Raw genomic sequence first — 23,792 nt, 5'->3', positions numbered from 1 at the left:
AAAGTTTGTTAATCTAATTTCACTGGATTCCAAGTTTTTAAGATCAGAAATTTTATCATTAGCATCCCTGTCAAATGCTTTTTACTTTAAGGATAAATTATTGCAAGAAGTATTTAATCAAATATGTCAGTATGGTACATTTAGATCCAAAAACAGGATAAATAAATAAGATCTGCCCAATGAAGAGAGGAACTTACTATAGTTAAGCACATGCAAGTTACTGGAAAAATAAAAACTGATCTTAAGAAAGGCTGTCCTTGAAAAAGCTGACAGAATTTGAAACATTAAAAAAGCAAGATTATTTATTGGGGTGCATCTATAAATTGTTATTGAAATATGATAAAGAAGCAGAACAAATTAAAAACTACATGATAAAATGACTGCAACATTTCAAAGAAAGAATTTTAATGGAACAATAGGAATAGCTATGGGGAAAAAAAATCAGAAAATTCATCCTAAGCTACAATATGAGGGAAAATTGGTACAAGATGTTTTATAGATAGTATATAATTCTTTCAATGATTACCAGGCTGGACAAGTCATAAAATAACAGATGCTGGAAATGCTGTTTTATCATATGTGGTGTTCTTGTAAAGAAACCTAAAACTATTGGAAGGAAATGCATTTTTTAAAAAAAATAAATTAAAATAAATTTGAATTGAAACCACAAAGATTATTATTAGGAATAATTCCATAGTATAAAAAGAAGTACCATAATTTACTAAGATACATGCTGATAGTAGCAAGAACCAATTTGGCACAATATTGTAAAAGTGAAACCTTGTCGACAACTCCAGAATGGGAATCTAAAATTGGAGAATATGAAGCAGTATAACAGAAGTTTAACTAAATTCAAGCAGTAATGGCTCCCTTGCATTTGCCACATTACAAAGCAAAGCAAATTCAGATATTTAAAAGACAACTTCTAAAAAAAGAGCTATGCATACCTCTCTCTATGTGCATAGCTAAATCAATTACACTGATTTAAGCATCTCACTTTAATGGACAAATAATACACTAAAAAAGTATAGTTCCTTTTTATAGCACTGGTCATCATTTTGCATGCCAACTGCATACACTGCAAAGTTTATATTACATCAGCTAATATGGGAAGTCATCCAACAGTTTGGAATGAAATATTATCAATGTAGTTCCACCTTGGAGGAGCTGTGGTGGAAATCCTGGCCTGGTTCATGGAGACTGTCAGGTCTACATGGGGAGAAACAGTTCAAGCCATAGGAGAGGATGGCCATTAATTTAGAAGACTGATAATTCTGGGACTTTTGATAATGGTGGTCTCCTGAAAAAAAGCAAGGTATGGGGCCTCCTGGACATACATCTTCTCTTGGAAGAACAGGTAAAAGCTATGGTCAGGAGATCCATTATCCAGTTTTGGCTAACGTGCCAGTTGTGGATAGGAATGTGATGTGAGGATGATCACATATTCATTTATTTCTCTCATATAGAATCGTATAATTCAGTTTACATGAGGCTGCCCTTGAAGACTATGTGGGTCCTCAGCTGGTATAAAATGCAGTAGGCCATATGCTCACTGAAAAATTCAATATACTCCACTGCAAAGGAGTTGCATTGACTACTGCTTTGTCTCCAACTGCAATTCAAGGTGGTGGTTTACATCTATAAGAGCAACAAAGATGATTAGGGGACTGGAGGCTAAAGCATATAAGGAACAGCTGCTGGAATTGGGTATGTCTAGTTTAATGAAGAGAAGGACAAGGGGGGACAACCTAGAACTAAGGAGAAACTTCCTGACAGTTAGAACAGTTAACCAGTGGAACAACCTGCCTCTAGAAGCGGTGAATGCTCCAACACTGGAAGTTTTTAAGAAGAGACTGGACAGCCATTTGTCTGAAATGGTATAGGGTTTCCTGCCTGAGCAGGGGGTTGGACAAGATGACCTCCAAGGTACCTTCCAACTTTATTATTATTATTATTATAGATCATCGCACAGTCAGCCAGATGTTCAGACTGGATTTGGCATTTTGTCTACCTATCAAGTCCTTACCCAAGACCTGGGATAGGCAGATGTGGATGTTTGATGGTATTACAGATATCGTCGCAGGATGGAAGCAGTTCCTAATAAGGCCGCCTTTTGCAATTGACTAATAGCGAATTTGTCAATGCCAATGGTGTTCAAGTGGTGCTCCAGTTGTTTTGGGATTGCACCAAGGAGCCTATGACTATTGGTACTACCCTTGCTTGCTTTTGCCACAGTCTTTCTATTTCTATTTGTAGGTCTTTGTATTTTGTTATCTTCTCCAGTTCTTTCTCTTCTATTCTGCTATCTCCAGGCACTGCCACCTCCACTATCCAGACTTTTTTGTCTTTCTTATCGACAATGGTTAAGTCTGGGGTGTTATGTTGCAGGTGCTTGTCTGTTTGAATTCTGAAGTCCCAGAGAAGTTTAATTTTATCATTTTCTATGACTTTCTCTATTTTATGGTCCCACCAGTTTTTGCTTACAGGCAAATGATATTTTTTGCAGATCTTCCAATGCACCATTGTTGCTACTTTGACATGCCGCTGCTTGTAGTCAGTCTGTGCAATCTTCTTGCAACAGCTTACCAGATGGTCCACTGTTTCTTCAGCTTCTTTGCATAGGCGGCACTTACTGTCTGTTGCTGTATTCTCAATTTTGACTTTGTATGCATTTGTCCTTAAAGCTTGGTCTTGTGCAGCCAGAATTAATCCCTCGGTCTCTTTCTTCAATTTTCCTGCTCTTAGCCATTGCCAGGTCTTATTATTATCTGCTTTCCCAGCTATTTTTTTAATGTATTGGCCATGTAGTGCTTTGTCTTCCCATGCCTCTATTCTGTTCTTCATTTGGTCTTTCTTGTAGGCCAGTTTGGTCTCTCCAGTAGTCAGTAAGCCTCCCTGTGCATCTTCATCATTGTTTTTCAGTGCATCTTTATCATTGTTCTTCAGATATTCTTCCAAAGCCATTTTTTCTTCTTCAACCATCTGATGTACTTGTAGCATTCCACGCCCACCTATTTGGTAGATACAGTCTGTCAATGTCACTGCGTGGATGAAGGGCATGATTCATTGTCATTATTTTTCTGGTCTTCCTCTCCATTGCTTTTAGTTATGCTTGAGTCCAGTCCACTATTCCAGCTGTGTACCTAATGACTGGAATTGCCCAGGTGTTGATTGCCTTTATAGTATTTCCGCCATTGAGTTTGGACTTTAAGATCTTCTTCATTCTCTTGATGAATTCACCTCTAATCTTTTTTTTTTTTTTACTTCAGTGTGCTTGATGTTGTCAGCTTGAAGGATACCCAAGTATTTGTAGTAATCTTCCTCATCCAGACTCTTAATGTTATTTTCGTGGGGCATCTTGATTCCTTCAGTTTTCACTACTTTTCCTTGTTTGATAGTAATAATAATAATAATTATTATTATTGTTGTTGTTGTTGTTGTTATTATTATTATTATTATTATTATCTAGATAATTTGGACCTGGGTATCTGCAAGACTGCCTTTTGGCCACCAACCCAGGTGAGCAGAGAATGCCTCTTCCGCCGATGATTGATAGATAGATAGATAGATAGATAGATAGATAGATAGATAGATAGATAGATAGATAGATAGATAACCTTTATTGTCATTTTTTACTGTGGGCACATTGGCACACATTAAACATTAAATTTCATTGCTTGCTCTCAAAAGTGTACACATAAATAACACAAATTTAACCAGGCTATATGCAACATACGTATAAACCTACACTCTTACATACAAATAACATATAAATATTAATCACTGTCCATCCTGATAGTGAGGAAGGAGGAGAAGAGGTAGCACAACTGAAGGCCTTCTCTGTGGAAGTCCCCCTCTTTTGGAATAACTTGCTGCTATGATGAGAGTGACTTTTTTTCTCATGTCTGCCCAAGATATGTTAAAACCTGGCATTTCTAGAAGACCCGTGGAAAAGGAACGATTTGTGGAAGACACCAAAACAGACGAACGTAATAAAGTTATTAATTTTTCTTTCATTGTATTAATATTCTATTACTATTATCCTTATATTCAATCTAAAAATAGTCTATAAATAGATTTAACTGACTCTAATTGTATCTGACTCTAGGGGGCAGTGCTCATCTCCATTTCTTAGCCTAAGGAGCCAGATTTGTCTAGCGCATTTCTGTGGTTCATGTGGCCAGCATGACTATACGCCAAGGCACCTGGATGCTACTTTCCCATCATAATGGTACCTATTTATCTACTGATATTTACATGTTTTTGAACTGCTAGGTTGGCAGGAGTTGGGGCAAGTAACAGGAACTCACTCTTCACACGGTGTTCAGGTCTCAAACCCGGACTGTCAGCTTTCCAGCTGACTGTTCTGTCCCAGCCTACGTCAGTCCTTGTTATGCTCACAAGGAGAAACCCCTCTTCCAAGAAACAGGCAGGAACCACAAGAAAAAACAATCCCTTTTATTCTCACTGACCTGAGTCAATGTCCAAGGCAAACAAACACAGTCCACAGAAACTCGAACCTCAACATGAACGGTTGCCTTTGGCAACCAGCACTTCCCACACCTTCCCTTTTATAATTCAGCCAAGGCATGGCTTCCTAATGCCTTCTCCTTTGCCTTTGGAGCTGCCCCATTGCATTCCTCTGTCCTACTCGCTTTTCTTGCCTGCACTTTTGTGCATCCTGGATTTGTCCCAACTATTCTTCAGCCTGAGCACAAGTAGAGGGGCCAGGCTCCTCGTCTGACTGTAAGTTTTGGAGCTCCTCAGAGCCTTCCTCTGACTCTAATGTCACTCCAGGCCCCTCCTCCTCCTCTGATTCCTCAGACTCAGCTGCAGATCCATTGGCTGGCGAGGAATCACAACACTGACAAGCTCAGCATCTTTAACCATTGAACCACCACATGCCCCCAAATTTAAATAAACAATCTATCAATACTTTTAAAAAATTCAACAAATAAATGCTTTATTTATTTATTTATTTGTCCCACCTTTATTGTTGTTACATATAACTGAAGGTAGCAAACATATCCAACACACTTTCCTTCTCCTATTTGTCCCACAACAACAACAACAACTCCGTAAGGTGAATTGGGCTGAGAGAGAGAGAGACTGGCCCTAGGTTACCTAGCTGGCTTCATAAGGTAGGACTAGAACTCACAGTCTCCCACTTTCTAGTCTTAACCATTTAATCACAAATGAAGGTGAATAAATTTATTTAACATTTTATCTAGGAGAAAATAACTGATGTACCACAGAACTTCCCAGACCACTGTTTATTAATAATAACAATTATAATCAGGTTGGTTTCAACATATCAAAAGTCTTCTCTCTTCAAGGTGCTGAGGAGCAAATGTTTTAAAAAGACCTTCCAAATGTTAGGTTCCAAAAGTGTGAATTACTGAACTTTCTTCCAAAATAGTCTTTCAGGGAGAATTCCTATGAACTAAGAAATCCCATTTAAAGCATTGTTACTGTATATAAATGAAATTGTGCTTTTACCTGCTACCATAGGTGACTTTCGGTCATCCAATAGCTGTATGGCGGTGCTTGCTGTCACCACATTGCTCTTGTTTGCTGTTTCTGTAAATGGAAAAGAAATGGATATTCAGGTCCAAATTCTCCCTCTGTGTGGCAAGAGCCATAGCACCGACCCTAACAACAGAGGTTGACATGCTAAATCAGAGGGACACCATTTCTTTGAAATTGGGGCATGCTTTGCTATTAATTTGGAGGGGAATTTCTAAGATTTAAGTAAGGCTCAGATAGCTGGGGAAATTGATGGTTTTGCCCATTTTTAAACAGCACAACCTGCTAGTGACCTGGGAGCTAGACACAGGATACTGGTGAGAGATGCACATTACCTATGGTCTACCCAATTCTGGTACCTTGTATTATGATTGGATACATTACACTGGATATATGATATGTGGCTCCCTTTCTTTTCTTGTTTTATATTAAAGCATGGATGACCAACCTTTTAGTTTGTGTGGGTCACATTGAGTGAAGAGGAATTGTTTTGGGCCAGATATAAGATATATAATATAGTCAATGTACATATATCACATAATAATATTAAAAGTTTACGATCTTGTGAGGCTACTTTACTAGCTGTCCAGAGCTGCATGTGGCCCATGGGCAGCAGATTGGACATGCCTACATTAATTAGGTGATAATTTGGCACTTTTCTTTGTCTCCCAGCCATTGACCCTTTTGAAATTAGTTTCCCTTTGTAGGTATCAAGAGTTTTGGAGGAGGTTGAAAAAAAATGGGGGAGGGAGAGAAAAAGGAGGCCCAACCTTCCTATTCCATGAGAAAAGAGGGTTGCATAAAGGAAAGAAAAATTAGACCTACTCTCTCCAGATGCCAGTATAAAACCCATGAAAACCAAACAAGGATACAGAGGAATCGATGTATAACGTACATCAGGTAAAGTTTCTCTTTCTGCTTTAGATCTGATCATTTCTAAGGTCTACCATGACAAATAAAAACAGCCTTAAAGTAATTCTGTTTGCAACTTGTTATCCCTGATTGACCTTGGCTGATCTTGAACAAATAAGCAGGTTCGGGTTTAGTTGGATGGAAGGCCAAGGAAATGCAAAGGATGTAGGCTCGAGTAGTACATTGGAAAGGCACTCCTGAAAAAGGACTGTGGCAAACCATTTCTGTTGTGTTGCCAGTAAAGTTCTCCCTTGCAAATTGTCATTCCCTGTCATGTTTTGATATGCAAAGTAATATTATTTTTTTATAATATATTTTATTGATTTTTAACAATGCATAATTCACTCAATAATTAATAAACAGTGTGTTGTCTGGGTTACATTTGTAAAAACATTCCTTAACAATTGATTTCTATAATCTGTATTCCATATATTAATTTTAGTTGATTTCCTCTTTCCCCAAAACATCCTTTTTTGCAAACATTGAATTAATACAACTCTTATTGTTTTAATAAATAACAATTAAGTATGTATTTTTTTCCAATATTCCGAAAAAGTAATCATCATATTAGTATAATATTCCTTTTCTTTTCAGTCATTTGGGTTGCCTTATCATCAATACTGTTATAATCCTTATTTTAGTTTATTTCTCCCACCAAATTCTAAATATTCTTAATGGTGAAAATTTTCTCAGCGAATAATTATATTTACATTGACAGATTTAATTCTATTTTTTCCATATAAGCCATCCCACATTTTTACACTTCTTAAGACATAGATAAAAGAGTGAAAAGAGAGAAGAAGAAAAAAGAAAAACAGAGAAAAAAAAATAAAAAAGAAGGAAAGAAAGAAAGAGCAACAGAACATGAGAAATAACATACTACTTAGAATATATATCCCTCCTAGGTTAGTATGCATTAATTTCCTCAATTTCTTGTTCTTTTTAACCATAGTTAAGAATCTATTTAATCTTTAAACATTCCATTCAATAGGTCCAATCATCTAATCCCCATGCAAAGTGATATTAAGTCCCAAACCCAACCACATGATTTTGGTTTAAGAATTAGCAGCAGGATAAAGTGTGATTCCATAGCAAACCTGTACTGAATGGAATGGAGTAGACAAAATTTCCTGGAATCTGCTCAGCAGCTCTTCTATACCAAAGTGGGAAATGATCTGCATTAAAAATATTTTCCTTGTCTTCAGCTGTCAAGAAGTCTCTTGAAACAGAAGGAAATAAAAAAAATGCTCTTTTTCATTTGGTTTTTCACTTATCCTCTAACTTACCTACCTTTTTTAAAAAAAAATAACTACATTGTGTTCTATTCTTTTGTTTGTAGCTCAGAATTATTTTTGAATGACGTTATGGTTAGTTAGTTATAATTGATAGGTAATCATATAAATTGGCTACCTAAATAAATAAATCAGACATTGTAAAGCCTGGCTTATTTTCTCTCCAGGGTTAATAAGGTGGTGAACATCATTTTCCACATTCTGAGATTTGTAATCCCAGCAAAAAGACATTTGGGGAGTGTCTTTCTCATTTGCCACTTCCCTTTGTTCTGTTACAAGAAATGTGAATAAAAGGAAAATAAAGGCAGAAGCATTGGAGGGGAATCCTGTCTTGAATCAATAACCAGTTAAAGTACAGACAAACAGAGCAGGAAAAAACAAGAGGCATTTTGTTGGTTGGTTGGACTTTTTGCAATTTTAAGTAGCCACTAGGCAGTTGCCAGAAACAAAACTTTAGTGAGAGGGAAAGCGGAAGGAAGGAGAACAAGAGAGAGAAAATGTATGGTAATGTCCACTATGTGTTTTTTTCCAGTATATCCAGTGCCACCAGGGATCAAATCCCCCTTCTTCTGCCTGTGGATTCTCTGGAGCAGATTTGGGTGGCACCACGTCACTTTTAGGCTGAGGAATATTACAAAACCTGATTTGCTCCAGCAGAAGCCAATGAAATTGGATTTAATTTATCCTCTGTAGATAAGCTGCATGTGTGCTATTTCAATAAGGAAAATGCCAGGTGGACTTAATGTTCCAGTCCTGAGTATCCAGGATTTGGATATAAAATATTTTGAAATAAAAATCCCACAGTTGTTTTTTAAGTGCACAAATGTGATATATATCCTGGCAATGCATTTTGCTTCCTTATTTGCCAAAGACTTTGAGCAGAAAAAAAAAAAAGAAAATGAGCTGAAGAATATGTCTGATATCAGAATCAAACATACACATGGAAGAAGATTTACAATGTGGTAAATTTCATGGCATTTCTAGTTATTCTAAAAACAAAGCAATTTGGTTTGCTATGTTCTGAAAGATGAAATCTGAATACAGGAACATAGCTCCAGGGTGACTCCCCTCCTTCCCATTACGAATCTCTTGAAATTCATGTGAACTATTATTTAGTTTCCAAAGAATTGCAAAAGACAGCTAGCCCACCTAACTTGCAATTTATTTAACCCCCTGATTTTTTTTCCTGATATCACCACTAGATGGAGAGAAAAGGTTGAGCGTCTTCCTATAGCAAGTATCCTTCCTCTTCTCAGTACAGTATAGATACTATATCTAGTTTAGTACTTACTGATTAGTTAGTTGTTCTGGCCCAACAAAAAGATTGATCCGAGAAAGGCCCGTCCGAGTTCCAAGGAAAGCAACTTCTACACCCTTGTCTGAATTTCTGAAAAGCAGAAACAGTATGAAAGCACCCTATTTCTGCAAAGTAAAATAGTTTATTGCCTATTTCAAGGTCACAAAACATATGTAGAAACCAGGACTGCAACTGTAATCAGTTTACCAAATTCAATAATCAACTTAAGCTTTTAATGAAAATTTAAACATGCCCCCAATGTCCAAATGAAGGCATGACTGAAATGTATCATTCCTGAATGAAGGGGTGAAGTTTCCAATGTTGGGGCAGTAAAAATCTCAGAGTAGCATAGGGAGAAAAAAAAAGGATCCACGTGTAATCCACTTATGGATTACAAATCCAGATCACCAGATCACACACATACAAACAAAAACCTTTATTGAGATGACAGAACAGCTATCCAGTAAGCCAAAAATTAATCCATTTTTGTTTTAGAGATTTGGTTTATTTGTTTTCTTAGTCACAAAGATATATGGCTTCACTAATTAATGTCATATTCGCAGGATCTTTTATATATATGATATTTTACATTTATCATGTTTGTCTGTATCCGTATCTCTGCTGTATTTGTTGTTTTGTCCTGTGAGCTGCCCAGAATTGTTTGCTTAAGCTAAGAGGTCATATACATTTCCTAAATAAATATTCAATTACTTTGGCTGTGGTGATTTTTGATATACATAAATGTATATATTTGTTTAAGAAGTTATACAATCCTTCATGAAATGCTTGGATTCATCTCATGAAAGCCTGGAGCTCAGCAAAGTTGTCCCATGGTTCTCCCAAGATCTTTGGGATGTACACACAGATGTCCATTGTGGAATCCCAGCACGATAGATAGTGAATAAAACTGTCATGTCAAACCTTGGATTACCTGTGGCACTTTTACACCTATGTGCATGAATCTTCTTTGATGATAAGTGAAGCATCTTGACAAAGAAGTTACACAGTTCTAAGTTATATTCATACCCACATTAGTTTATACAACAAGAAGGAAGAAAAGTCTTATCACTCACTCTGATTTATTTAGTGCAAGGCTGGTCCAATAAGCTTCAATTGGGGCACTCACCACTGCATCAAATAAGACTTCTTGTATCAGTTCTTTGTCACCTGTAATGTTTCAAAACATTCATGGAAAGCATGTATGGAATCTTCTTATGACACTAAATCTGACCACACCACTTATTGGTAGGAAGTTTACAGGTTTCTTGTTTAAAACTTACTTTCAAAAGAAGGTGGAATTGAAGGACAACTCCCCTATTTATTTTTTAGATAGGGAAGGGTAGCAATATTTTTATCTCTCTTTTGCATATCAAAATTTAATTTCAAATATTCCCTTTTCAATTTCAAAGTTAGTATATAATTTATATTGGTATTATGCTCATTAGGAAGTTCTATACTACTGCACCCTATCCCACCGCCTACTTTAAAAGCCAATGTTTGCATAAACAAATCAGTTATTTATTGTTTGCCTTTTGATTGCAGAACAAGACTAATCATTGTTATTATTTGTATTGTGCATATGAAAGATTTGAAGCTGAGAGTTAAACACTACTTGAACCCACCTATTCAATCTTTGTGGCTGCAGTCATGTATAACTCCACAGTGAACTTAATGATTTAGTTTCATGTGTCACTAGATTTTATAGTGAAGTGTGCCAGGTACGAAGAGGATTGGACTTCTATTACCCTTAATAGTTGACTTGAAGAAGCCAGGTACAGTTTCAAAGGTGTTTTTTCAAAAGGCAACTGGACTTTCTTTGTTTTTTTTCTTGAAGACATTTTGCTTCTCATCCAAGAAGCTTCATCAGTTTTGATTGGTTATGGGGGGATGGAAATGATCCATCCATTCCCTCCCCCCTCCATCATCCAGTCAAAACTGATGAAGCTTTTATTTATTTATTTATTTATTTATGAGACTTATATACTGCTTTAAGTGCAAGCACTCTCTAAGCGGTGTACACCAGTAAGCAATGTATATATATATTTACATTGCCCCCAACAATCTGGGTCCTCATTTTACCTACCCCAGAAGGATGGAAGGCTGAGTCAACCTTGAGCCGGTAAGATTTGAACCGCTGACCTGCTGAACACAGTCAGCTAAAGTGGCCTGCAGTACTGCACTCTAACTGCTGCGCCACCTCGGCTCATTGGGTGAGAAGCAAAACGTCTTCAAGGAAAAACAAAGGAAGTCCAGTTGCCTTTTGAAAAAACATCTTTGAGACAACCATTACCTGGATGACCAAGAATCTCCATACACAAAGGCAGGTACAGCTTAAAGATACAGGAGCTATATTGTTTATCCTGAATGCCTTATTCCAGTAAAAATAAAAATGAATTCTTCTTTAAAAAAGCAAACACAATATATTTATTTGAGGAACTTTCCAGATTCATCTGAATTCAATTGTGATCGGAAATATACTCACAAGGAAGCAATGGCTCTTTCCCTGTGAGATAGTTTTTAATTGCCTTCAGTTGAGTCATTTGGCGGTGTTCTGGATGCAGGTCTGTGTTGCAATATGACCTGAGGACAATATGTGGTTAAAAATAACAGTAACAAATGTTAGTATGCCTGATCTCCTTTTGTCTTTCCATAAGTGGGACTGGGCACACCAAGTACAGACAGAAAGAACATCACAAGCCAATTGCATGCAGATTTACCATTCATCTGCCAAAGAGACATCAGGCTGTTCTAAATCATGTAATCCTGAAAGAAGAATAAATGACAAAGAATCACTCTGAGGCACAAAGCAGCACCAGTTCAATCTTTGAACAATATTCATAGAAGTCAAAAAGTCCTCCTTCTTGAAAAATACAACAAAAAACTCCCTCCCAAATGAATGATGGTATGTCATACTTCTATCACAAATATGACTCAGAAATATGTAGGAAATTCTGGTTCATCTATTTCAGTTTTCCACACCTGTCTTCTTCTCTTTGCTTTTTGTGGCTTTTCCTTCTAATGTCCTCCTATCTTTTATTTACAGATTGAAGCAGCTATTGCCACATAAAATCAGGTGAACAATACAGATTATGCAGGTGTCTTGCAACTGCCTAGTTTCTGTCATTTTGTGTACTTAATGCTCTTCTCTTGCTTAGGATTAACTAAATAGTTAGGGATAAACAATCTGCCCAGTTTGATTTTTTTTCCAGGTTGCTATTTTTCCAGCTTTAAGTTTACCTCATTTTATTCCACCTCAGAATGCAAACTAAAAGAAAGGCAACCCTGATTTGTACTACTGTGTTCATACTGTGAATAATAAGGAAGGATCAGAGATCTGGATGTCTTCCAACAGTTGGAAAACAGCTATTGAGAGCCGGTTCGTTGAAAAAAATTTGTACAATCTGAAGACAAACCAGAACCCTAATAGTAATGGCAGCAGAATCACTTTTGGCAGAGCAACAGTTGTGAATGGGGTTTCTGGGAATTTATAAATGCCACAAAAGCTACCAAGAGTAGAAGATTGCCCTTCCCATGGTCTAATCTAGTTCTCTTTACAAGAAGTGGAAATGGTTTTACTGTATACCAAGAAGCTGTTTTTCTCATCACTTGCTATTGGATTGTCTTTAATTTGAGACACCAGGGGTAAATGAATGATTTTTGCACCCACAGTAGGTACAGATTTCAAAACAGCATGACCACAGGAGAATGAAAGCTTTTCCTCTTGTCTAAGGATAAAAATCCATGCTTCAGTCCTATATTATTAACATCATAGGTTTTTGTCAGCAAGCATTTATGTGCAATTCTAAAACAAAAAGTAACCTAAAATGGACTCCATTAGTAATCTAATGGGAAACCTTTGGGCTGCATGCTAGACTAGGAAGTCAAAGGGGTATTTCAGAAAAAGGCAGCTGAAAACCCTTGTGGTATTATTGCCAAGAAAATACAAATACTCACACTGAAAGCATTTTTACCATTTGCACACAAATATACATTCATGCACACAGATGTCAAATATATTCCAAGTGGTATGTATTAAACCTATTGGGTAATTTGTGTACCTGGGGTTCATTATTATCAGCACAATAACATGGTTTTGAAAATTTGATTGAGTCAATAAAGTATTACCTTCTTCTATTGTCACATTCCCTCTGAAAAAATATTTGCCATGTCCTCTAGACAGAGCCACACCTAAACTGTGCAGATAAACAAAAAGCAGACCATAAAAAATGTGGCATAAACAAAGCTAGAAAATACAGGAAAAGATAATTACTCCCTAAGGTTTTAATTCCTGCTCTAGAAACAATTTTGTTTTGTTTCCAAGACCTTGGTGGTTGTATGTCTTGCCCAACCAGCCACTTTGATGCCATTTTATGTTTGTTGTGCCAGCAGCAACGGACTGTGTATATTTATTAAGGGATGCAATAACCCCTGCTCTCTCTGGCTAGCAAAAATGAACACTCACCAAGGTCAGTTTTGTTCAGCCAAGAGTAGAATCTGCCCATAGGCTTGTAGAGGAGGAGGCCATTTTCTACAAATGAAAATCATCTGTATAGAAAATAATCCTTGCTGATAGTATAAGAGCTAGCAGAGCTGCTGAGAGCAAGGAAATCCAAGAATGTGAAAATCAGAGCTTAACGACACACTTGGCGTAATTTCTTGGTTACATATGTTAACCTTGCTTAATATTTTTGTGATGGAAACAGTGTTGCCTTGAGGCTCTTTCCCATAAAATACTAAGGGTAGCACTATGGAAGGCTGCAATAATTATGCCTTTTTAAAAATGTTTCTTACATTTTTGAAAGTACTGATTTAACTGTAGTGCAGGTGACTAGAAGAGACCAATAGAGTAAAAGCACATTGTTTGCACTTTGGAATCTGATCCAATTTGTGAACTGGATACCAATTTTATATAAGTAATGTTCAGCAAATTCTTCAGTCTGGGGATATGCTGCAAACATTATGCGTGGAATGTACTGCTATCAAACTAAGACAATATGAGAAACTTAAACACTTGACAGAGGAGAACTGACAAAGAAGAAGAGAAAAGAGAAAAAAAATTGTACTGGTGGTTCAACAGTTTTCTGCATTTGGACTCACATCAATTTCTTGTATATCTACCTTGTTGGATGGCAGCCACAAAGCATCGGGAGAATTCATGTTTGAACTGAAAGAAGAACCTTCAGTTTCTATGCAACTGCTTCATACGGAAAGCTTCCAAAATGATAGCTTAGGGAATCTCCTCAGGTAGTAAAAGAGTTTTAGATTTTGGGCTATGTTCTCCTGATGGGCTACTAAGGTCTCCTATGGACTTTGCCTAAACAATGTAGCTGTCATGCCTCCATCCGAGCCTGACTCTGAGGAAGACATGGAGTTCCCTGTTGAGGCCCAGGAGGGGGTGTCTGTGGCTTCGGAGGACTGTGGGGAGGAGCAGGCTGAGGCAGGCCAGGGCCCTTCAGGTTTGGAACAGGGAAGGCAGAGTTCAGGCGAGGAACAAGGCCCCTCCCCAACTGATCCTAGAGCAAGGAGATCAGAGAGGAGGAGGGAACAATGGAGGCAGGCTCACTTGCTCGGGAGAACCGTCCCACTCCACAAGGCACACATGGGGAGTAGGATGTAAAGAGATGCTGTGGGGTGGGGCATTTGCCAGGAACTAATGTGAACTCTTGAGATAGTGTGCTCTTGTAACCTGGACACTTTGTATTCTGGACCAGTTTGCTTCCTGCTGATCTCTCCTTGCAGTCTGCAGTTTGCAGTTCGCAATTCACAGGCAAGCTGGGAGTTAAAAGGATTATACGTTTGCTTGTTATTTGTCTTGCTTTAAGAACAGTGTAAACTTCCCTGGCTGAACTCATGCCAGCATATGTGGGGGCTGTTGGGTGAACATTGGCAGTGATTAAAAGACTATTGCTTTGGCCAGCTGATTGCTTTGCCTCCGTTCGGGGCCCTGGGTCATCACAGTAGTCTTGTCGCCAGTGTAAGTTAGTGTCAATTCTACAACAAAACTGGCTGCAGCCATCTTGCTTGTTCTAGGTTGCCACACGAAAAGGAGGGGGGGGGGATGAAGTATCTTTGTTAGTCTAAACAATATTGTGTCCTGTGGGAACAAAGGTCATTCTCTTTCTTGGGAGAAGAGGGTTGGACATTCTGTTAGAAAGCTTGCCAAACTGCTCTATTGGGTTGTGTAGCTATTGCATAGCACTGGGGTGGGAACTTTTACTTTGTAATAGTGTAACTCTTTGGAGGGAATTTCAGACTTGGTTTCATTTTTGATTATGCCAATATTTTGTATCCAATCAACATGTACTTTGAGGAAGATTCAAGCCTCAGAGTTCTGATTTATTCGGTTCTATCTATCGGAACCATGAGAGTTAATATGGTCCTCTTGGCATCAATCCTACCACCTGACTAATCCCTGATTGGTGCATATGGTTGAGCTCTAATGTCTGGTTGAGCGGTCTTGGGTGCCTGTCAGTGTCACAGCCAGAAATGAACTCCAGCCTGCTCACTAAAGGCAGAATTACACTTAAAAAAAAGAACTGCATATGGACTGTGTCGTGCTTTGGATTTGATTTGTGGTTCAATTACTGGAACAGGCATTCCATGAATATGTAGAACTAAGCTCTATATAAATAAATTCTAATCATTTTATTTGCTAATGCATCTAAGATCACTAAGTGTTGCATCATTGGATCAGTGATACTAGTCTGGATATTGTTTAATTATTTTGTGGATGGGAAACGTTTTAGTGAAACACTGCAGTCATTCTTCCTTATTTGAGTACAAGATGTGTTTATGCTTCATGTAATTGCTTATAACAAATGAGTTACATTTCTGAGTGTGTGCATGACTCTCTGAGCCTGAGTATGTGTGACTGAAGCAAAAGGAACTGCCTATAGATAATGATGCGGACTACAGATTTATAACGAATGTTCCATTGTCCTAGAAGTGTGTATTAGTAACATTATGTTAGCCACAGCTAATCTACAGTGTGCATACAAATGCATTTCATTTAGGCCTGTACAAAAAGCTGTGCACATTTTCATCAATAGCAGTGAAAGTTCAGCTGGAGATTGGAAGCATGTTTCTTAACAGAGCACAGATTGGGGTGCCTTCTGAATGACAGGTCTGGGATACGGCCAGGCGATTTATCTTTCATAAATTTTTCATCTCTGAATAAAACTTGAAAAAGCACACTGGAAAGCTATTTCCCTTGCTCTTTTCAGCATCATTCAGGGACATTTTATTGTCAGCTCTTCTGATGAGCTTTTAATGAGCTCATGAGGCCTGTAGAAATACGATTGCAATAAGCCCGATGAAATATTCCATTTATCGTGAGCTGCTTTACCTGAAAGGGGTCCCCTTGATATCTGTATAATAGTAGTCATTTGTCATCACCAACACTCGCTTCTAGATTCAAGAGAGAAAAAAAGCTTAATATGAAAAGTTCGGCAGGTCTGAATAAAAAAAGCAAACATGTAATCTAGGGCAAGATTAATAATAGCGTAGCAGAGAGACATGCAAATGTTTGAAATCTAACTACATCTAATAAATACAAGTAAACAATTCTGTGTTTAAATTTTGTTGTAAAAGAATTGCCTATTTAAAATACCCCTTTGTCCACTGTTTTCTTCACTTCCATGGAGAATTTTCCTGTTTTCCGATTCACCATTGCATTTCGAAGCTGAAATAGAAAAAAAGGGGGGGAATTATAAAAAGAAATTTAAAGAAAATAATTAAGACAACATCTTGGATATGTGCACACAAATCTTTGTGCACACAAATGGTACTTGCCATCAATAACTTAAATCAAAGCTATCTTTCTCCTGGATCATACTATATATGCAGAGAACAGGCAGGTGATCCCAAGGAGGGGATGCAACTGCTTTAAAGAGCTGTCTGCATTGCTACATTAATACTCTGGTGAGTTCTGAACCATTCCCATCCCACCCACCTCCCTTTAATCTGAATCAGACTACCTGTGCCTTTTGTTAGATCATCATCATCATGTGTAGGCAAAAAAAAAAAAAAAAGCAGTGGGAGTGGGAATGACTTCTTACTTCCTGACAGCTTCCCCTTGAGTTTCCTTGTGAGAAATTGGCAGGAGTATCAGAAATACCCTCTTCTCCCCCTCCCCTCCCCTCCCTTCCCCAGAAGGGTAAGTGGCTGCTGCTGGGTGGGGAGGGAGCAAGGGATTGTGAGACTGGCCGGGAACATTGTGAGACTAGCTGTCATGCAACACTGAAAATGAAGACTTCATGCAACATTGAAAACGAAGACCCACATGACCACAGCAGCAGTCCAGTAAATTCAGCAGCAGCCATTAACACTGAAGCAGCCAACATTTTCCCCAAATTCCATTCTTTCAGGAATCATGGGTCCCAGATTTTGGGCACATTCTATAAGTTAGCCCATCAGTGCCCCAGTTCAAAAACTGTTGCTCTGTGATGCGAATTTTGCCCAATTAAAGATCACGATAACAAGAATTTTAGTAGCATATTGGTAGATTCCTGCATGGTATAATATCTAATTTAGACCAAGTATATGTAGCTGTTGTAAAGAGCCTCTTCTAAGTATGTTGTACTTCAGTTCCATGTTGACTCAAAGGTGAGCTGTCATGAAGCTAAAACTAGATGAATTGGATCACACAGCCTCACAACTTGTTTTTTTGCATTAATTTATCATTTTAAAAAAAAGCATTAAAAATCAAGTTTAAACATGAGTTAAAGTAAGTGTAGTCTGTCTCACAAAAAAGCATTTTAATGTGTTTTCAGAGAGAGACAGGTCCAGTCCAGAGCTCCCACATTAAATCAGAACCAGTGGATCATATCCAATCATATGAAAAAATTGAATCATACTCCTCAAGCACCGCTCCTTGCAGCTTTTATTTCAGTTTAAAAAGTGGACCTGAGATGGCTAGACAAGCATCTTTGGGGAGATGTTTACGTTCAGATTCCTTCATTGAATGGGGTAATTGGACTTTAGTGGCCTTCTAATTCTCTGATTCTCTAATTCTACAGATACTTGATTGGGCCACGTGACATTTCTTTGCTCTTGACAATTTACAGTGATCATTTCCCTGAAGCTGAAAGCTGTTTTTCAAAGCTGAAAAGCAAAGGGGAACAAAGCTTGCTTGTCAGTAAAATAACTGTTTTATGCTTGTGAAAAATCTGAGTATGGCTGACTAAATTAAAGCTGTATTGTTGGCATTTTTTTTTCCATTTTGGGACATCTTGATTTGAGCCCCATTACCTTATTCTACAGTTAACAAGTGTAAAGGGTTTAAAAAATATTTTTGGTTACGGGCTTTATCAAATAAAATATATATTTTACTGGGTTTTTTTAAATATAAAAATGTAATGTGTAATATGCAATTCTGGAAATATTTTCCCTTTTTAACTTTTGTGGTTTTGGACTTGGAGAGCTGGTCTTAATTACCAATCTACTTTCTAATGTTTAAAGAACTATTCCATTTATCTTTAACATGTTTCTCATTTTTCTCCATCTCAGAGCCTGCAGTATTCCACTCCCACACAACCCTCAGGCAAGTCGCAAATTTACAGAAAGGGCCTCCAAAACTCTCGTAGCTTTTAAGATCAAGTATGCATATGGGAATAAGATCTCTCCTTTTTTTACCCCCTGAATATAGTTTTTGGCTTGGGATAATAGTTTTTCATCTGTTCTGTAGACTTTTCTTTTACTACCTCCATGGGGCTTGAATTGGTGTCTAGTGATATGAATGAGGGACTACCCACATTACTGTTGTTGTTATAATAATAAAACTTCCATGTATAAAGCTCTTTAAAAAGATCATTATAACAGAACTATTGAATGACAGTAAATGAAGTTATGCTTCCATTAATCTAATTAAAACAGATGCTAATTAGACAGACAGCTTCATTTGGGGCAGAAATCTTATGCAGCCATTAGTAATTTTGAAAGGATGCTATGGGTCCTCTTGTAAAGGAGCACTCCTGACTCTGATGTTTTCTGCCATGTCAACCTATTTTAATTTTTGATGGCTGCTGGGCACAGTTCCAAAAAAAGTATTGCCTGGAATTTCCATGGGTCCGTGCATGGTCTAGGCAGGGGTCACCAACCTTTTCAACTTTAAGACTTGTGGACTTCAACTGTCAGAATTGATTGGGAATTTCTGGGAGTTGAAGTCCACAGGTCTTAAAGTTTGAAGGTTGGACACCCTTGGTCTAGGGTCAATTGTAAAAAATGAAATTAGAGGCTGCTCTTCTGCTTTGCACCAGATCAGCTTGTTTTGTTTTCTTTTAAATCAGGAGGGTTAGGGGACCTGGAAAGAATCATCTCTGGGCATACCTGAGTATATGGACATCCTGTTGCCTGCTTCTGGATTAATATATGAGAATGTGAGCTAGCATACAAATCTCCAGTCTTTTAGGGCTGGTAGATTTGGAATTTCTCATGTATTGTGAGAATTCTCACAAAATGGCTACCACAGAGTTGCACATTAACAAAATGATGCCAAGGCAATATTGACATTTCCTAAGCAATGATTTAATACAATGCCACTTGGCCTTCTTCTAATCCTTCTCTGTTGGGACATTACAATAATGTGTCCCTGGCACTATTTTAGGGATTCAGGTTCATGCAAGTTATATCCAGGGTCCCTCTAATAAACAATGTATCAGTTAGATTTTGCAGAACAGGTAAGATTATAATGGTATTCCGAATGGCATAGATTTCAAGGACAGAAACCCATTTACTGCAGTGATGGCTTCCTACAGTAATTAACACCATCACTGCCAATTCCTTCCCCAGTTACAAGAATATGCCTTGAAAATCATATAACTGATGGGAAGTTCGCTGACTAATTCTTACAGCAATCTACATCATAACAGTCCAACATCTCAGGATGGCAACATTCCTTCCCATGCCCGTCAGTAGGGCCCACAGGGATGGTAGAAAAGTTGCAGTGGTTCTACCTTACTTGCTGAGTAGAGTGCTTTCCTCCAAGAATAACACTCTATATGCTGCTGGTAAGCAAGTTTGTAGAACAGCCAGTGAAAGAATCAACCTGTACCGAAGTAGCTTGAAGAAAGCAATAAGGCTCAGTTTTATGATATGATGGCATTACATAAAAGTTACATGAGCATCTATCTTGAGATATGACAACAAAATCTCATAATAGGCAGGCAATAAAGTAAAATTAGACTAGACCATCTTCATTTGATATAGATGAAGAAGTTTCCACAGTTATATTGTACCAATTCACTAGACAGCCATTTGATGCCAGTATATATTCAAATGTATCTGCAGCCTAGTTCTGACTGAGGCGATAAAGGTATGTATATCTGGATTAAATCACTTTAAACTTATTAGTGGGTGTTTGGAACATAGGTTATTTCATGCTTTGGCATAAAACTATCCACACATAATGAAATAAAAATATAATATAATAATATAATATAATATAATATAATTTATATATATATATATATATATATATATATATATATATATATATATATACATACATACATACATACATACATACATACATACATACATACATACATATATCCATTCTAGAATTGTAACTTAAAAAGTGTCTATTTTATATATTGTTTGATTTTTTGGGTATGCCTCATCTAGGCTTCCATCTACAAATCAGAAGCAGTGTAGTTAAGAAAACAGAGTTAGCACTTTAATGAGAACTAAGAGTACACCTAGGGAGAGTCTGTTTGATAATATCCAATTTGTTTTACTATTTGTTGTTCCACAATTTGATGCTCCCATGGTGGGTTGGCCTACAGCTATACTGATCCCAGCCAACATATCTAATTTGTCCAGAGGATGCCAGATTGGGAATACTCTTTGTATTTCTCCTGGTTGTTTTAATAACAATGTCCAAGATTTGCCTTGAATTTTCCCAAAGAATTTGTTTTCCAATGTTATTTCTTTGGAAGAAAGAACCTCCAAGCATTACTGAATATAGCTATTCTCATCCAAATACAAATTACAGAATAGTTTTCCTTCAGTAGATTGTTCAATTGCTCCTTTGCTTGTTTCATACTAGTCAATAAGATAAATGTAATGTATCTAGAACAAAGGAAGGACAACTGCAATCATGGAAATGGATTAGAACAATAAGGATATATTTTTATTTTGCAGGAGAGGCATGCTATGATATCTGGTTATTTTGGATAGGTACTTTGGTCACTTCTGTATTGTGACATTTGCCACCACCACCACCACCACCACAAGTAGAGAGTTTGGGAGAAGTCTCTAGTGCAATTGATAGAGACTACTATTGGTGATCCTCCTTTAGAATGAGGCATTGGGTAACTTCCTCTGGAGATCATTTGTCCGAGACAGCATTCTGAAGGACATTTCAACACAGCAAAGTCTGAATCCCAGTCTGACATGCATTCTATTTGCATATATTTATTTAATGTTGTTTCAGTCACCCTAGATTGTCTATCCATCACCTTACTCTGCTAACTAACTCCTCAGATAGTTCCAGTAAGTATAGAGGAGAAGTACACCTTTGTTGAAATATCAGGAAACATTAATGGTTGTGAAAGTTGGACATTTTGACCTGGACAATTTAATTTTCAATTATAATCTTAAAAATAAAAATAAGTCAAAATATTTTAAAAAGTAGAAAATGATATACTCTTAAAGAAGAATATTCAAGTTGAAAATGCAAGAAGCAACATGGAAGGCATTCAAAATTTATGTTTATGAAGTGAGATCATAAGTATCAAAATATATAGGCAGTATGACCTGAGAAGGCACAAAAGATGGGAGAAATTAGTTAACAGTAAAGATAGACATTGCTTAGGTTATTATAATTCATAAATAATATTGTAATTTAAACACTGAGTAAGATAGGTTGACAAGGCAGCAATGTACACACACACACACACACACACACACACACACACACACACACACACACGAGAAGGCGGCAGACAGAAACTTGAGTCAGAGAAAAGTGATCAAGAAATGTCTACATTTGAATACTGACAATACTCCAGAGGCAGAGATACGTGATGAATCCCAGATTTCAGAAAGATGTGACAGTGTAAATATGGGAAACTTCTGTTGATATATTCAAAACCTCTCAGAAATGATTGGAGTTTGGAAGGATATAGGAACTGTTAATGTACTGCTGATATATGAGAAGAGTGCAAGGAAAGATTTGTGAAAAGGCAGACAGGCAAGCATGACTTTAGTTGGTACAGACATTATGGGAAAAGCTAAATAACAGAAACCAAAAGGAGAACACCTGGAAAGTTACGATTTAATTAAGGACAGTCAGCATGGATTCGCACAAAGTGAAACATGCCCCAAATATCAGATTTATGGAGGAAGTAACAGAAAAAAACAGACAAAGGTTAAGTCATGGACATAAGGAAAACTTTTGATACAGTACAGCAGAAAATTGACATGTCAATACAGAATGGCATTGAAGGGAACTGCAAAATGATCAGAAAGAAGCAATGTGCAGTTTGATTAGGACAAAAAGAATAAGACTGCAAAGGTTAACAGATAAGACATTTGATAGACAACGTGAACATAGTGAATGTCACCTGGATATAGAACTAAATGCATTTCATCTTATAAATAGTAGCAAGCTTCTTGTATTTCAGACAATAGCATAAGAGAAATAGAACTGCCTTGGCAAAATGTGGCACAGATTTTTGTGGCTGTGCTGCTGTTATTTGATCTAACATCCGAATGTTACTAAAGAGACCAAAGCAAATGAGTTTTGGAATCCATATGGCTTTTAAAACTTTTTGCTTCCTACTCATCTCAGCTACATTCGTCTAACCATGGCAGGAGTACCCTCATTTTGGAAGAACCATGTTCCTCCCTTAGAACTGGCCTAGACAATTCAGTTTAAATAGGAGAAGGTTCTCTGTTTAAAGAAGGTGTGGGATTCAAGAGGCTGCTATTTCTTATTAGGACTGCTGATCCTCTGGAATGCCTCCCATTAGGGCTCACCTCAGTTCTGACCTCGATGATCTTCTGAAAACAGCTGGAAGATGGAAATCTTCCAGGGAACATCTGAGGACTGTCACTTCGATTTAAATTTTTGATATGTTTAAAAAAAAATGGTAGGTTTTTATTGTTTGGTATAGTGAATATTTTAATGGTTTGCATTTTCTATAAAGCCACCAAGAATCCTGTAGGGATTGCAGTGAGGTATAAATCTAATAAATAAATAAATAAATAAATAAGATTTGGACTGGGTTTTTTTGTTATTATTTTTAGGCTGTTAGGATTTTTTTCATTTTTATTGTACTCTTAGGTGTTTTAATGGTTGGTTGATTCTAAAAAGCTTCTTAAATTCCTGTGGGATTGCAGCAGACAATGATGTAGTCAGCCATGCAGTTAACATTTTATTATATTCATTCATTCATTCATTCATTCATTCATTCATTCATTCATTCATTCAATATTTTCTACAGCTGCCCATCTCAACAAGTGACTCAGGGCAGTGTATATTATAAAAACAATAATCTGTCCCACATTTACTTTAGAACATCCATTCCTTTTTTCCATGCTGCAAAACAAGCTTAGTTATATCTACAATGCTTTAGTAATGTTTTTTCAAAAGGGTTCTGGGCATATATGAGATGTACCATTGTTTCTATGGGATCAATGCTTGGGATTTTTTTCTCAGTTTGCAGATATTCATGGCCACTCTTTCATCCCTTTGGAACTCCTGAGGTCTCCTTCCCCAATGGGCCCTGAACAGTAACTCTCCACAGGCCATTCAAGCCTAG

At 37.2% G+C, this 23,792-nt stretch overlaps 1 protein-coding gene across 1 annotated transcript in view; it reads right to left on the bottom strand.

The window, feature by feature from the left end:
• LOC120301001 (voltage-dependent calcium channel subunit alpha-2/delta-3) overlaps window positions 1-23,792 on the bottom strand; it is a 405,499-nt gene that overhangs the window by 58,087 nt on the left and 323,620 nt on the right. The window contains exons 18-26 of the mRNA XM_039327628.1: window positions 16,637-16,708; window positions 16,373-16,434; window positions 13,153-13,220; window positions 11,745-11,790; window positions 11,510-11,607; window positions 10,101-10,194; window positions 9,022-9,117; window positions 7,536-7,657; window positions 5,500-5,580 (exon numbers count right to left, since the gene is read on the bottom strand). Of these exons, the coding sequence (XP_039183562.1) occupies window positions 5,500-5,580; window positions 7,536-7,657; window positions 9,022-9,117; window positions 10,101-10,194; window positions 11,510-11,607; window positions 11,745-11,790; window positions 13,153-13,220; window positions 16,373-16,434; window positions 16,637-16,708 (739 nt within the window). The remainder of the gene's footprint in view (window positions 1-5,499; window positions 5,581-7,535; window positions 7,658-9,021; window positions 9,118-10,100; window positions 10,195-11,509; window positions 11,608-11,744; window positions 11,791-13,152; window positions 13,221-16,372; window positions 16,435-16,636; window positions 16,709-23,792) is intronic.

This window comes from Crotalus tigris, unplaced genomic scaffold (genome assembly GCF_016545835.1).
Source record: "Crotalus tigris isolate CLP2741 ecotype Arizona unplaced genomic scaffold, ASM1654583v1 scf7180000024362.2655971311:6658466, whole genome shotgun sequence".
In the NCBI taxonomy this organism is placed as follows: Eukaryota; Metazoa; Chordata; class Lepidosauria; order Squamata; family Viperidae; genus Crotalus; species Crotalus tigris.
Note: the sequence above shows the minus strand (reverse complement) of the source record. Positions and strands in the feature narration are given on the sequence as shown.